Source organism: Silene latifolia, chromosome 3, assembly GCF_048544455.1.
Source record: "Silene latifolia isolate original U9 population chromosome 3, ASM4854445v1, whole genome shotgun sequence".
In the NCBI taxonomy this organism is placed as follows: Eukaryota; Viridiplantae; Streptophyta; class Magnoliopsida; order Caryophyllales; family Caryophyllaceae; genus Silene; species Silene latifolia.
Genome location: NC_133528.1, coordinates 110989952 through 111007793, shown reverse-complemented (window position 1 = coordinate 111007793; position 17842 = coordinate 110989952). Strand labels below are relative to the sequence as shown.

Here is a 17842-nt window from a genome sequence, read left to right as displayed (position 1 = left end):
CGAGGAATACTCGGCCGAGTATAGTGAATACTCGACCGAGTATTGGACACTCGGCCGAGTATGCACTTACTCGACCGAGTGTCCGGTTTGGCGGAGTGTTATTTCGACGGTTTGATTAGGGAATGTTTAGGGTATTTTATACAACCGCGTCAGTTTCTAATATCATTTTCAAAAGCTTTATCATTTCTACGTTAACCTAATCACACCCAAATCATTCCCTAATCCTCCTCTTAAGCATTCCGTAGCGTCATTGTGTGGATAATCGTCGTGGTTCTTGCGTTAAGTTCTCGTTACACTGTTGGTAAGTTCTATCGTTGTAATTATTGCATCTTTTTGGGTTACTGTACATTTATATGGGAAGGGGATGTTGGGAATTGTACAAAGTGTAATTGTGTTGTATGATCATTGTATAGGAGAAGACTTCGTAGAGGAGCCTTTTTGATTGTCCGTGTTGCATACTGCTGTGATTGCTAAGGTAGGGTTTCCCTACTCAGTTTACTGTGCTTTACATGACTTGTTGTTGTAATTATCGTCGTCTATTGATCATCGTAGAATGAAGGTTTTGTGACAGTGTTGGTGTGAGGGGATCGAGATGACAGTAATGTCATGTGATAGTGATTGTGGTGGAGTAACTTGCGGGAGTGGCTTCACACCCTAGTTCGCCCTCCGTGGAACCCGCCACGGGAGGGGATGTGCACATTAAGGGACAGGGATCGTTGTCGCTCGTTGAGGAGCTGGACTAGGTGGGATCGGCTGCGGTCACCCACTGGCGGCGAGGATTACCTGTTGCGATGGGTAATCTGGCAGGGCTACACACTTTAGTGTGTAGTCGGTTACTATGTGAGCTTGGGTGATTGGGAGTTGATGATGATCAGACGAGTATTGCATTTGTTTGTCTTGTTTGTTGCATAATACTGACCCCGTTGTTGTTTGTGGAATCTGCGGTGATCCATTCGGGGATGGTGAGCAGGCTTGACAGGTTTTGCTAGTGAGAGCTTGGGGATTATCTTGGGAGATTTGCCACCACGAGTCATAGCATCACCGTCTGAGTCTTAGCGAGTTTTCTTTTATTGTTAAGACCTTGAAGTTGTATTTTGTTAGACAGTATTTGGTTTTGGATATTGTAAACTTTGCATTTTACATTACTTTAATAATGATGCTCAATTCAGACGCTTTGGTATATACTAACCTCGGGAAACCGAGATGGTAACGCACTTTCATGGTAGGGTGGTCCTGGTAAGGCACCTTGGTATGAGGGGGTGTTACATGTAATTTGTACTTAGTATGGCCTTAGTTTTTAATTGATATTTCCCGAAATGAATGGGAATACCGATTCGGTTGCAATTAATTTGATCTCGTATCACTTTTATTTTTATTTTTGTTTTTGTTTTTGTAATGTATAAAGTACAAAAGCTATGTAATTTATTTATCCCGGAGTTCTTTGAAGACGGTGCCATTCGGAAAGGCGTTCCAACAAAGACGGTGTTGCCTCGGAGTGCGTGCCAAATGAAGTTCAAGGGACCAAGGAGTTGGTTTCCGAATTTGTAAATAGTTTATTAGATTTACTATTTTAGGAAAGCCATAGTAGGATTTTATTGTTTTGCTTTGCATTTGTTTTATATGTTTGCTTGCATAGCCAAATCGCCATAACTACACATGTATATCATATTTTATCGAATCATCGACCGTGTCAATTATAATTATCGCTTGTTCACCGCTTTAGTTCACTTAAAACGAGATAGATAATAAATTGACAAGACCTCTCACTGAATAATAATTGAGAATTAGCCTAACCAAATAGTAGAACCATGAATCCCAATTTCATAAGAAAGTAGGCTCGGCCCACCGGGGTGCTAAACTTGTTACGTTGGGTAAGTGGGTGGTAAATTGTTACTACATCGAAATTTGGATTGAGCTCAATGGAAGTATTCGTGACCGTAGTCGCATGTGTTCCGGGCTAAAGATAAATATTAAAGTAATTTTATCGACCGAGAGTTCTAGAAGTAGAATCGATTAAAGAGTTAATCCACCGAGTTATATTGATTAGGGATGAATCGGCTCACCGTGCCCAGTTGATATGAATTTGGATCTCGGGATCATTTATAATAGTTGGGTAGAGGTCATTATATAAATGCTAAAACATGCTTAAATGTTTTTATATAACGATGAATGTTTGTTTTTCCTACTATTTCATTGTTTTATGTTGTTCTTTATTATCGCTCCTACTCATATATGTGTTGGAGTAGTGTCCTCCACAATAAGTGGGTTTATATAATAAATCTCGTAAAAGGAATATCAGGGATTTATCTTTTTATTTGTCAGCTGGTCATCGTTAATCGGTAATGATTGGCTGACTAGAGTTTGACATTACTGTCGTGTGATGGCGGTGATCAGCTGATCCCGTTAGGTCACACCTATAAGATGACGCCCAAATAGAATGAATTAATTTTTTGTATGAGATACGAGATAATTAATTCCTTGTATTATTTGACTTTTAATTAGTCACGTGAAAGTATAATTTGATGACGGGTTACGAACTCGGGCAGAGAAGATTTATTATTTAATTATGTGATATTTAAGTAATAAATTAATAATTTAGAATTTATTAATTAATTGTTAATTAATTAATTTTATGCGATATGTGTATATGTTTTGAGGTGGAATTAATTAGCTATTTATATTTTACAAGAGGTTGTAAAATTAGCTAATTAGGATAATATTGACACATTATATGTTGATAAAATGGTCTTATGATTACTTAATAGTTAAGTAGTCATTGGTAGTTAATTTATATTATTTAAGTGTTAAATAATCAAATTAATATTTAATTATGTCAGATAATTAAATATAAGACTTATAAGTATTTGTGGGGCAAATGTCGAAAATTGAAATGGACCCGGAGGGGACCATTTGGACAAATTTTTATACACTACTAATACACTCATTGTGAGTGGAAAAGGTTGGCATTTCCCACTAGCATTTGTATGTTAATTGTATACATTTGCATGCCTATATATACCTAAGTCCTTCCATCATTTCTAATGTTGGAAATTTGAAGAAAAATTGGTCTTTGTGTGCTTGTTGTGGATGGTTCATATACACCATCAATAGACCATATTTTTCTTCTTATTTTGTTCATCCTTTTACAATAAACACATATAAAAGTAAACTAATAATATTATCAAGGTAATAATATTAATTAGTATATCAAATATACAAATAAACAAGGTTACTACTACATTTACCTAGTTAGTATTTTAGTAGTATTTTGGGTTTATCTTGAGTGCCACCTTAGGAGATTACCTACTTTGGTAATTAAGGTGTTGGAGGATCATCCTTATTGCATTAGCACAAGAACAACATCAAGGAAGGAGTCCTTGAGTTGTGCCCATTTTGCCTTATAACAATGTATGGAATTTTTGTCTTAAGATGGATTAATACCATCTCTTTTATATTTTGCTCTGATACCACTTGTTAGTTATTTAGACCAAATTAATACTCATCTTATGATATCAAAATTACAAATTAATTTTAGGCCACTTGTTAGTTATTTAGACCATGTTAATACTCATCTTATGATATTAAAATTATAAATTAATTTAATATGGTCTAATTCTACATGCATGCAAAGCAAAATATAAATGAGATGGTATTAAACCATCTCTTTTATATGTTATGATACCAAATTACTTAACTATTAAGTAATCATAAGACCGTTTTATCAACATGTTATGATAAATAATAACAATGTGTCAATATTAACCCATTTAGCTAATTTTACAACCTCTTGTAAAATTTAATAGCTAATTGATTCTACCTCAAAACATATACACATATTGTATAAAATTAGTTAATTAACAATTAATTAATAAATTCTAATCATTTATTATTTAAATATCACATAATTATAATACACACATTGCCTTTGTGCAAGCAGAGAATGACATGGGATTGAGTGGGAGTACAAGGAAAGATGTGCTTGCAATTAACGTGAAGGGGAAGAATTAGTTTAAGAGGAACGCAGGTAAGAAGCCCGTTCAGGTGGAGGGCAAAGGTAAAGCAATTGCGAATTGCTCTACTAAGCCAAAACCTATAAAGGGTAATCCTCTTAAAGATACTTGTAATTATTGTAATAACAAGGGACATTAGAGACGTAATTTTACAAAGTACCTGGATGACATAAAAGCTGGCGTTGTGAAGCCGACATGTAATTTCTCAACCAAATCTTTTATGATAGACATAAATTATGCTTCAAATACAACTTGGGTATTAGATACTGGTTGTGGTTCTCACTTGTGTAATTATTTGCAGAGCCTAAAAAGCATAAGAAAGCTAAACAAGGGTGATGTCGATCTCCGAATGGGAAACGGGTCTAAAGTAGCTGCCGTCTCAGTAGGAACTTATGTACTTAGTTTAGCTTCAGGAATGCAGTTGCATCTTAATAATTGTTAATTTGTACCAACGCTATCTAGAAATATAATATCCGTATCCGTGTTAGACACTGAAGGATTTTCTTTTTTAATTAAAGACAAGTGTTGTACTTTTTCCCTTAATGGGATTGTATATAGCCAAGCTATTTCAATCAATGGTATTTATATTCTAGATACCTGCAACGATGTTTATCATTTAGATAATAAAAGACTCAAAACTGGTGATACCGATCTATCTTATTTATGGCATTGTCGATAAGGACACATCAACGAGAAGCACATTAAAAGACTAGTGTCGACTGGTGTAATTAAACCTTTTGGTTTCGAATCATTTGGTACATGCGAATCTATTCTTCTTGGCAAGATGACTCGTTCACCTTTTCTAGGAAAAGGATCTCGAGCTAGTGAGTTATTGGGTTTAATACATACCGATGTATGTGGTCCAATGACAGTCACTGATAGAGGTAATTATGACTATTTCATTACTTTTACCGATAATATGAGTAGATATGGGTATATCTACTTAATGAGGTATAAAAGTGAAGCTTTTGATAAGTTCAAAGAGTTTCAGAATGAAGTAGACAACCAATTAAATAAGAAGATTAAAGCATTACGATCAGATCGTGGTGGGGAATATTGGGAACAATCCTTAGTGGAAAATCCACTACAAAGGACACTTGTATGTCCTCAAAAAACCGACCCCATTTTGGTTTTCGACATTTGCCCCACAAATGCTTATAAGTCGTATATTTAATTATCTTAGATAAGTAAATATTAATTTACTTATTTAACACTTAAATAATATAAATTAACTATCAATAATTACTTAACTATTAAGTAATCATAAGACCGTTTTATCAACATACAATGTGTCAATATTAACACATTTAGCTAATTTTACAACCTCTTGTAAAATATAATAGCTAATTGATTCTACCTCAAAACATATACACATATCGTATAAAATTAGTTAATTAACAATTAATTAATAAATTCTAATCATTTATTATTTAAATATCACATAATTAAATAATAAATCTCCTTGTCCCGAGTTCGTAACCCGTCATCAAATAATACATTTACGTGACTAATTAAAAGTCAAAAAATACAAGGAATTAATTATTCGTATCTTATACAAACAATTAATTTATTCTATTTGGGCGTCATCCTATAAGTGTGACCTAAAGGGATCAGCTGATCACTACCGTCACACGACAGTAATGTCAAACTCTAGTCAGCAAATCATTACCGAATAATGATGACTAGCTGATTAATAAAAAGAAAAATCCCTGATATTCATTTTACGAGATTTAATATGTAAATGCACTCATTGTGGAGGACACTACTCCAACAATCTCCCACTTGCCTGACACAAGTGTGCGTTACCAATTCTCTTGTCCAATAATATCTCCACTCAATGGAAGATGTCTTTCAGGTCGTTCTTGCACGTGATCATATCATAAAGTGGATTCCTCGATCAGGAGAATGACTGTCTGACCGGATAATCTACTATAGATCTCATCCGAGCGTGGCCACGCATTCACAGTCATCTCTCCTCGAGTGGCCTTGAGATAAAATATGACTTAAAAGGACAATCCCGTTGACCTATTTTCTTCATTCGATACAGATCACAATGACCCAGTAAATGCTCATCGGCCTCCTTTTACGGTGCGACCTAGAACAAAAACCAAAGCCACCGAAAAACCGTACCAACTCAGACAAATAGTCACCAGTCTAAAGAATTGACTCGAAGGAATAAATAGAAATCCTCGCCACGACCTAGCAACAAAAGGACTCTATAAACGGTCACTGTCCGACAAATTGTCTCACAATTTGCCTATGTAATCGACCAATCATCACTATGACCATATAACAGTCGAACCCGTCATCTATCGCCTTACAATCTAGTCACTCTGAGACGTCACCTCATTAAGTAACTAGGGACAAAATACAATGTTAATCCAGTTCACTTAATAGGGTTCGACATTGTCTTTATAACCTATTTGGAGAAAACAAAGTATATAAATTAAGACATTAAACTGAATATAACGATAAATACAATTATCATATATGGAATAATAAATACAATATTTTGATTATTACATATCATATAATTTACAAAAGTTCTGGCATTCGTCTCAACCCCATTGAAACTACATGACAATCATGTTTAGCTTGAGACAAAGGTTTGGTTAAAGGATCAGCGATGTTGTCAGCTGTCCCAACCTTACAAACTGTAATTTCTTTCCTTTCGATTAAATCTCTAATTACATGAAATTTCCTAAGTACATGTCTAGACTTGTTACTAGACTTGGGCTTTTTTGCTTGAAAAATAGCCCCACTGTTATCACAATACAAAGTGATAGGATCCTCGGCGGTTGGAACTACCTTCTTTCCCTCTAAAAATTGCCTAATCCAAACAACTTCCTTTGCAGCTTCAGAGGCTGCAATGTACTCAGCTTTCGTTGTAGAATCAGCCGTCACAGACTCGTTGAAACTTCTCCAGCAAACCGCCCCTCCGTTCAACAAAAGATAAAACCAGCCTGGGATTTCAAATCATCCCTATCGGTTTGGAAACTGGCATCCGTATAAACTTTTATACGTAATTCAGATTCTCCTCCAAACACTAAGAATGAATCTTTAGTCCTTCTCAAATACTTTAGAATATTCTTGACGGCTATCCAGTGACTCTCACCTGGAGTTTTCAGAAAACGACTCGTCATACTCAAAGCATACGAGACGTTAGGACGAGAACACATCATAGCATACATGATCGATCCAACAGCGGAAGCATAAGGAATCAATTTCATGCGTTCAATATCCTTAGGCTCAGTAGGACACTTTGTCTTACTCAAAGTGATCCCACTGCCCATAGGTAGAAAACCTCTCTTGGAGTTTTTCATATTGAATCAATCAAGAATCTTATCGAAATAGGCTTCTTGACTCAATGCTAATATCCTTTTGATAATTTGAAAAAGCCTCCCTTACATCGGCAGTGGCCCTAGTACTAGGCGAAGGGGGAGAGGGATCGACAAGGTAGCGTAATTTGCCATCACCTGCGGCAGCTAATCGAAGTTGTTCCTCCCAATCTTTAAAATTACTACCGTCGGCTTTTAAAACATATTTGTCCATAAAAGAACGTAGCCATGAATCTCTAGCTATGGTGACGGTTTCACTAGTAGAAATCATCGTGATTACTACAAAGGAAATAAAAGAAAGATTAACATTTATCGTATAGAAATATTTAACTCGTGAAACTATTTAACAAGTTCCCATTTATATAATGATCTCCCACTGAATTATATAAATGATTCCAAGATCCAATTTTATATAAACACGGGCACGGTGGACCGATTCAACCCATATTTATATAAATTTGGTGAGTCAACATTTTGACTGATTCTACTACTAGAACTCTTGGTTGACGGATTTTCTTAAAATCTATCTTTTAGCCCCAGAATAAATATGGGCACGGTGGACCGATTCAACTCATATTTATCCCGTTGAGTCCAACCAATTTTCACGCGTAATAACTTTTATTACCCTACTTACCCAACTTAAAAAGAGTGTACCTCGGTGATCTGAACCTACCTCTAATGAAGAAGGGATTCATAGGTGCTATTATTTGGTAAGGCTTAATCTCAATTTTAATCAAATGTGAGAGATCTTATCAATTTAATTGTCTATCACCTTTAAGTGTGTTGGAATATGTGTCCTCCGACAATAATGCGATCACGACTGTTGATCATGATGATCACATGTTTAAAACTCATTATATAGAATACAATTGGGAAGTAATATTGTGACTGTCAACTGGTCAACATATATCGGTAATGATTGGCTGACTAGAGTTTGACATTACTGTCGTATGACGGTGGTGATCAGTTGACCCCCTAGGTCATACCTATAGGGCAACACTCTTAACTGATTATTTAATTAATCGTATAACGTTACGAGTTAATTAAATTACTTGAAAATTGACGGACGATTTTTGGAAGTAAAATTTACGTATCAAATTGAAATGTGATTAAATGAGATACGGTCTGAGTAATTGAATTGTATAATTACTCGGATGAAATAATTGTTTAATGTAACAATTAAATTGAATGAATTATTATAAATACAATCTGTTGTGATTTATAAATGGTAAAATATTCTGGCACAAGTAATTATGAAATTACTAGGTCGATTTTGTATGTGACGTATTTTTATTAATACGTTGATTTTTAATATGTTAAAAATACATAACAAATTTATGTCACATATGACATGTGACATATTGACAATTGACAAAAATAATATGGAATCCATATTATCAAGTGGGCCGAAAATTAGAGGGTTTTTATGCTAATTATATGTTGATTGTAATTAGTGGAGGGCATGATGATTACCCTAGTCACTAGCCATGCAAGCCTATTGTTTATTGTGAAGAACAATTTTTTTCATGCATTGGCTCCCCAAAATCCCTCCTCTTACACGGTTTTGAGAAGACAAAACCCATCATGATTTTTTCTATAATTTTTACCTAATAACACTAAAATGTTTTAGTGTATTCATTCATTCTATCATCCAAAAATTAAGATTTCTAGAGAGATAAAAAGCTCTCTTCTACTCCCTCCATAATACCGAAATATTTATGTGTTTATAATATTTTGGGTCAATTTTCTACTAGATTAATATTATACTAGTACTTATAATATTAATTTGAATTAAGAGAAAGCCTTGGGTATAAAGCTTAGGGAGAGATCCTACACTTGGATCTTGGTTCATCCATAAGGAAAAGCTCAAGAACAAGAGAGAAAGGTGATCTCTCTTGTGCCCATTAAACCGAAATCACCAATGTAAGGACATGATTTCTCCTCTATTTTTATATTGTTTGCATGCATAAAATCCGTATTTAATTTTATGACAAATTAATTTTGACATATATGAGCATGTTAGTATGTATATAGATCTACATTTCCTTCAATCGGTATCATGAGCCACGGTTGTTTGCATGCAAATCGGTTAAAAGTTTTTCCGAGTTATAAGAATAACAAATAAAACTTGTAAAATTTGTGTTATTATGATATATCACGAATTTAATCCATGCATGTTAATATTTCTGGTCCTAAAATGTTTTAGGATATTTTGGTTAATTTTACGGATTTTTATTGTTCATATTTTACAATAATGGCATTTAAATATGATTTTATAAGTAAAAATGTCATTTTTGGTCTAAAATTAGCTATACTTCTAATTTTAAGTTGATTTTTGGATATGTTGTCACATATATTATTTTGAGATAACCTGTAAATTTTCATAATTTTTGGACTTGTTATGCTCGAAAAATGAATTTTTCATTATTAAATTCGGATTTAAGTGACAAATAGGTTAATATGAGTTAAATTTCGAATCTGGTCATAGCAAATTAATATGTTGTCACATGCAATTTTACAAGATGTGTGTAAAATAATTGGCTATAAAGAAGTCTTTTTGCATGATTTATAGATTTTTGAAGAAAAATAGCATAAATAGTGACATTATTAGTGAAAAATTAATAAAACATAATCTATGACTTAGGAAAAACGTCTAATGTTGCATTTTATTATATTTTTCAGATCTAAAATTGAAAAGTTAATGAAAATATTTTTCCAAGTTTTTATGATTTTTTTTAGTTAAAATCGATAAACCGCAACATTGTTTTTCCGGAAAAATTTCGAAATTTTTAACCTAAGTTTTTGAACATTATGAGTGTCATGGTATTTTTCCAGAATGTTCATGAGTTTAAATTTCAAATTTTGAATTTATTTGAAATTTTGTGATTTATTTGAAGTTTAATAGCTTATTTTTGTAATTTTTGGTCCATTTATGAACAATTTTATAAAATATGGGTTAATTATGGTCAAATTATTAGTGAAGACTAAATTTTGAGTCCTAAGAGGTTAGGGTAATAAACTTATGCATAAATATGAGTTTATGTATTTTTGTGATTATAAAATGTTGAAATCACGCAAATCCGTAAAAACCGAGTAATATACGATATTGGCTAATTAAAGGCGATTTAGCATAAAATTGAGCATGTTCATACATATTATAATGCTGCATTTTCTTTATGATTGTCATAATTTTAATTTATGTAATTTTTTGAATTATGTAATTTTACTTAGTATGGCCTTAGATTTTAATTGGTATTTCCCAAAATGTATGGGAATATCGATTCGGTTGTAATTTTATTGTGATCTCGTATCACCGTTTTGTAATTTAATAGATTTATTTTATTTTAGTTACAAATGTATAATAGGAAATTATGTAATTTTATTCATTCCGGAGTTCCAAAAGACGGATTTCTTCAAGAATGGCGATACATAAAGACGGTGTTACCTCGAGATGCGTGCCACAACCGAAGTTCAAGGGACCAATGGAGTTGGTTTCCGAATATGTAATAGTTAAATAGTTTTTCTATTTTAGGAAAGGCCATACTAGGATTTATTTATTTTTGCTTGCATTTTATTTTATGTCACATGCATCGCTAAATCGCCATAACTAAACATGCATTGTCATTTTATCGAGTTTATCGACCGTGTCAATTACAATTATCGTAGTTCACCGCTTTAGTTCACTTAAAACGTGATAGATAATAAATTGACATGACCTCTCGCTAAAACAATTAATTGAGACATAGCCTTACCAAATAGTAGAAACCATGAAAACCTATTTCGCGAGGGAGTGCGCTCGGCCCCACCGGGGTACAAACCTTGTTACGTAGGGGAAGTGGGTGATGAATGTTAATCCACCGAATTCATGTTGATAAGGGATGTATCGGCCACACCGTGCCCAAGTTAATGTGGGTTTGGATCATGGACACATTTATTCGAAATTTGGATTGAACTCAACAAAAGTTTTTGATAAGGGATGTATCGGCCCCACCGTGCCCTTGTCGAATGTGTTTTGGGCTAAAGAAAATTGTTAATGTAATATTATCGACCAAGAGTTCTAAAAGTAGAATCGATTAAACGTTAATTCACCGAGTTATATTGATAAAGGATGTATCGGCCCCACCGTGCCTAAGTCGATATGAATTTGGGTCTTGGAATCATTTATCTACTTGGGTAGAGGTCACTAGAAAAATGCATAAAACTTGTTTAAATCATACATTTTTACGAGTATTATTAAAACGACAATTGTTTTACTCCTTATATTTTGTTTTGTAGACCACTTCTTTTTCATAACAAATGGCAACACCAACACCAACTCCTAATGCTACACCTCTCGCTAGTTCGTCTTGGCTCCGATCCTTTATGGATCGATGTAAACTTGAAAAGAATGGGTCAAATTTCTCCGAATGGGATGCCCAACTCAAATTAGCCGCCGAAGGTGACGACAAGCTTCGTTACCTTACCGAGGCCTCTCCACCCGAACCCTCCACTAGGTCCACCGCGGCCACTAGGGAAGCATATGAGGCTTACCAAAAGGAGTCCGCCGCAATGAAAAATGTCTTGATATTTGCGATGGAGGCGGACCTCCAAAGGAGAGCCTTTAAAATGGGCAATGCTAATGAGATATACTCCAAACTTGTGACCATGTTTTCACAAACTCCGCGGATCGTCCAATATGAGGCGGCCGCGGCATTCTTTGATCTCGACTTCAAAGAGGGCCAAAAGGTTAGCCCTCATGTGCTCAAACTCATGGAGCTTGTCGAGACCTTGAAAATTCAAAAGGTTGAAATCCCCAAAGAACTCATCGTAGATAGGATTCTACACTCCTTGTCCAAAGTCTAGGCATATGTGCAATTCCGGGTGAATTTCAACATGCAAGACAAGGATGTGTCTCTTGAGGAGTTGCACAAGTTACTTGTGCAAGCCGAGAGGAACATGGGGTTAAATGTGAACCCTCCCAAGGATGTGCTTAACATAAGCACTAAAAGTAAGGGGAAGTTCAAGAAGAATGGGAGAAAGGGCAAGAAGCAAGCTCCCACATTCACCAAAGCTAAGTCTTGTGAAGCTAGCACCTCAAAAGTCAAGAAGGGTCCTCTTGATAAATGCCATTATTGTAATGGCATGGGACATTGGAAAAGGAATTGTTCCAAATACCTTCGTGATATCAAAACTGGAAAGATCACTCCAGTAGGTAAATGACTATCCTTCTTTTATGTTTCTAATTCAACTATGGTATTATGATGCAAAGTTTGTGATAATGTATCTCCCTTTTTATTGTAAATAGGGCCTCCACCAAGCAAAGACAAAGGAAAGGAAAAGCAAGCATAAGAAACCATGGAGAAGCTAAGGATAGCTTTTCTGGAGCTTTGCTTTTCATTGTCTTATTTTAAGTTATATTTTGGATTTTAGAACTTTAAGTTTCCGTGTTCGACATGGAAAGGTATTTTGGATAATGGTTTGTATTTTGGATGATGGTGACTTGGTTTGCAACCCAAGTCACCCGCTTTATCATTTATCCTTTCATGTTCTAAAATTCATCTTTAAATGCTTGCACTTTGAAACATAAGATTAGTCACTTAAAGTGATCTAATAGACAAATATAATGACGGGTTTCATTATATGTCCACATGCTTAAGGCTTGTGTATGATCATTTATGAACCGATTTTTTAGTCTATGAACTCTCTTAAAGGAATGTCAATCACCAAGTACACATATAAAATCAATAACTATTAGTCTATCTATGAGATAGTTCTCCTTATACTTCAACATCATTAATTTGTGTCTCATATGCTATCTTTGAATGTTTAGTGTATTTATTCTAAATATAGAGTGGGAGAAAAATGAGGACACAACACACAAGGCAAGATAAAATTGTGTACTTGTGTATATGAAGATCTACACAAGAGAGAATGATTTGAATAAAGGTATATTTATTTACATAGTATGCCGAATAGATGAGATCTATGGTCTCAAGTTAGTTCTATATGACTAAAGAGACCAAGTGTAGTAATCATAAGAGATTATTCTCAAGATAACTACACGAGGAGACAAAAAGAAAGTTTTGGAAGAAAAATGACTAATGTAAAGTCTTAACAAGTTTTTGACTAAGTTCATGAAACATTTGACCAATAGTTTCAACCTTGAGATTTACTTAAGAGCCTAAATGAATCATAGTAACATACTAGTCATGATCGAGTTGCAAAGATTGATATACCGATATCTTCAATGACCAAAGTTTTAACCACGCAAATGTCATTACTTAACCTCGCTATGAAATGGTTAAACCTCCTTCCAAAAGGGTATTTGCGAAGGACGTATTCTAGATATTGTTTATATTTGAATAATGACATTACTACACATCATTATGACATGAGTGTGTTGGAGATTTAAAATCTCTTTGCGTAAGGTTGAGATGAGACCACTTCAAAATAGGTATTTTGAAAGGATATGATGGAACATATATGGTTTTATCCTAATAACTTGGCAATGAAATTTATATTTCAAATCTTGAATAAATTTCGATTGAGAAGTCAATTTCGAAATGTGTAAAATTGAGTGGGAGTTAGGAAATTCTCATGTGAAGACATGGAATATAGTGGGAGCTATCATCCTTGAATGTATAAAACTCATTACTCATTAAAGAATGACGAGCTAATACCTTCTTTCATAAAGAAGCTTTTGAGTTTTCAATTCTGGATGAAAATGGACTATGATGAATCCAATTACATCAAGGGATGTTGGATTAGTATTAAGAGATACACATCGTATCAACATTCACATAGGTTATTCATGTAGATGAAAATGGAATTGCCATTAGCAGTCATGGTCGTTCATTGAACCTATGAACGGTTGATCTCATGATTATTAGTAACTAATGTTTCCGCCATTAGAATAATCATGTACATGTCCAATTATGAATCATATGCATAAGAGCATGATGATGGATGGTAAGCCATAATAGAAACGTCATGTATTCTCAAGAAGAATCCGATGAGCGATTTCGGTGTTTGACGGAATACTCCATTATGTGATAAGAGGTTGCACATATTGTAAAAAATCCGAGCACATATGAGGATTTATGAGAATCCCAATTCTTTCAAGCCTAGAAAGAGAAATGAGAAGTTTTTGGAATGATGCTTGGTTAAATAAGAGGTTATTCAAAAATCAATCTTTCCTAGTTAAGCTAGGACTTGTGAGAAGTACTGAGCTAAATAATCTTGTCAATTGTTACAAGATTCTACAAAACGTATACCTAGTGCATTGTGTGTGGATGGAGTACTTGATCAGTACAAGTTATATCATTCATCACAAATTCGTTCGTTATGAGATAATCGAGAAGAAAGTTCTTTCAAGTTAAAGAACCAAAACCAAGGTCGGGAACCTTGATGTGTACTTGGTAAGATTCATGATATGAGAGAGAACATGAATGTAAAGGAAATTGCAAGTGTAAGAAGTTTGAACACATGGACACATGGCATGTTAAACTTCTATTGCAATCAATAAGTGTTTACACTTACGATATACATCACAAGGTTGTAATATGATATTGACTACCCGAGTGTGATGTCGACATTTGTCGTTTGAGTTATTATTAACTCACCTTGTACATTGTTATATCCAAACGGGTTGTAGAGACAATTGAACCCCGTTAAAGTGAACATGGATTAACATTGTTTTTGCCCATAGTTACTTGTATGAGGTGACGTCTCGAAGTGACTAGAGTGTGATGCGATTGATGGCAAGTTCAAATGCCATAGAGTCATGTGAGATGACTAGTCGATCACATAGGCGATCATTAGGAACATTTTGTCGGGCCTAATGACCGCTTATAGAGTTATGGCAAATTTATATAGCCTGGTCGTGGCGAGAGCTACTATAGTATTCAAATGAGTCGATTCTTTTGACTAAAGACTATTCACCTAAGATGGCACGATTTGATTAACTTTGATTTGTGTTACTACGACCTTCGTAAATGGGGTCAAATGGGCATATTTTGGGTTATGATGGTGTGGCTAGTCGAAGGGAATGAGTGCGATAGGAATTGTCCACCCCTAGTCAGGGTTATAACAATATCTCAGGGCCACTCGAGGAGTAATGAACTGGAAATGCGTGGCCACGCTCGGAAAGTATCTATGATAGATAAGTCCGGTCAATCAGTTATTCTCCAGATCGAGGAAACCACTCTCGATATGATCACTTGCAAGTACGACCTGAAAGACACCTTGCATTGAGTGGGAGATAGTAATAGGACAAGAGAATTGGTGACACACACTTGTCGAGGACAAGTGGGAGATTGTTGGAATATGTGTCCTCCGACAATAATGCGATCACGACTGTTGATCATGATGATCACATGTTTAAAACTCATTATATAGAATACAATTGGGAAGTAATATTGTTCTTGTCAACCGGTCAACATATATCGGTAATGATTGGTGACTAGAGTTTGACATTACTTTGTCGTGTGACAAGCAGGTGATCGATTGACCCCTAGGTCATACATATAGGGCAACACTCTTAATTGATTATTTAATTAATCGTATAACGTTACGAGTTAATTAAATTACTTGAAAATTGACGGACGATTTTTGGAAGTAAAATTTACGTATCAAATTGAAATGTGATTAAATGAGATACGGTCTGAGTAATTGAATTGTATAATTACTCGGATGAAATAATTGTTTAATGTAACAATTAAATTGAATGAATTATTATAAATACAATCTGTTGTGATTTATAAATGGTAAAATATTCTGGCACAAGTAATTATGAAATTACTAAGTCGATTTTGTATGTGACGTATTTTTATTAATACGTTGATTTTTAATATGTTAAAAATACATAACAAATTTATGTCACATATGACATGTGACATATTGACAATTGACAAAAATAATATGGAATCCATATTATCAAGTGGGCTGAAAATTAGAGGGTTTTTATGCTAATTATATGTTGATTGTAATTAGTGGAAGGCATGATGATTACCCTAGTCACTAGCCATGCAAGCCTATTGTTTATTGTGAAGAACAATTTTTTCATGCATTGGCTCCCCAAAATCCCTCCTCTTACACGGTTTTGAGAAGACAAAACCCATCATGATTTTTTCTATAATTTTTACCTAATAACACTAAAATGTTTTAGTGTATTCATTCATTCTATCATCCAAAAATTAAGATTTCTAGAGAGATAAAAAGCTCTCTTCTTCTCCCTCCATAATACCGAAATATTTATGTGTTTATAATATTTTGGGTCAATTTTCTACTAGATTAATATTATACTAGTACTTATAATATTAATTTGAATTAAGAGAAAGCCTTGGGTATAAAGCTTAGGGAGAGATCCTACACTTGGATCTTGGTTCATCCATAAGGAAAAGCTCAAGAACAAGAGAGAAAGGTGATCTCTCTTGTGCCCATTAAACCGAAATCACCAATGTAAGGACATGATTTCTCCTCTATTTTTATATTGTTTGCATGCATAAAATCCGTATTTAATTTTATGACAAATTAATTTTGACATATATGAGTATGTTAGTATGTATATAGATCTACATTTCCTTCAAAGTGAACAAAATTAGTGAATGCTAGACGATTAAATAGATAACAACAAAAATAAAACATGTAGTGACGATTTGACATGAATGCATATAAGAATTAAAACAAACAAGTCCAAATATGGCCACCTAGTTAATCTAATTAACTAAAAATATTACACTTCAGAAACCAACTCCTTGGTCCCTTGAGTCTTCATAAATTGGCCTCCTTCTTTAGGATTTCGGAACGCCTTTCCGAAAACACCGTCTTCATGAAAACTCCGTCTTTGGATGCTTCATCTAATTACTAATAATTAAATTACATAACAATATCCTATTATACAATTTGTAATAAAATTAAAATAACCTGCTATACAAAGGAATCCGCTGCAATTAAAAATGTTTTGATTTTTTCAATTGATCTTGCTTTACAAAGGCAATGTGTCAAGTTTCGTGATGCACATGAAGTATTCTCGAGGCTTTCAACTATGTTTTCTCAAGCCCCGAGAATAATTCAATATGACCTCGCAGTTCGTTTCTTTGAGGCTAACCTCAAATATGGTCAACCTGTAAGTTCACACGTAATTAAAATGATTGAATACGTGGAAACTTTAGAGGGGTTAGTATGCAAGATCCCCGACGAACTTGTGGTGGACCGAGTGCTCCACTCTCTCTCGCACGTCAAAGGATTTACCTAATTTAGGGTAAATTATAATATGACGAACATGAGAAAGAGTTTAAATGAGCTCCATTCTCTGCTTGTGCAAGCAGAGACGGACATGGTATTGAGTGGGAGTACAAGGAAAGATGTGCTTGCGATAAATGTGAAGGGAAAGATGCAGTTTAAGAGGAATGCAGGTAAGAAGCCCATATAGGTGGAGGGCAAAGGTAAAGCAATTGCGAATTGCTCTACCAAGCCTAAACCTATAAAGAGTAATCCTCTTAAAGATACTTGTAA

The 17842-nt window shown here is 34.4% G+C and overlaps 1 protein-coding gene across 1 annotated transcript in view; it reads left to right on the top strand.

Annotated features, from left to right (window-relative positions):
• The window catches only part of LOC141649492 (uncharacterized), a 38617-nt gene that overhangs the window by 892 nt on the left and 19883 nt on the right, over positions 1 to 17842 (top strand). Inside the window, exons 2-3 of the mRNA XM_074458182.1 lie at positions 17500 to 17503; positions 17656 to 17742. Coding sequence (XP_074314283.1) covers positions 17500 to 17503; positions 17656 to 17742 — 91 coding nt within the window. The remainder of the gene's footprint in view (positions 1 to 17499; positions 17504 to 17655; positions 17743 to 17842) is intronic.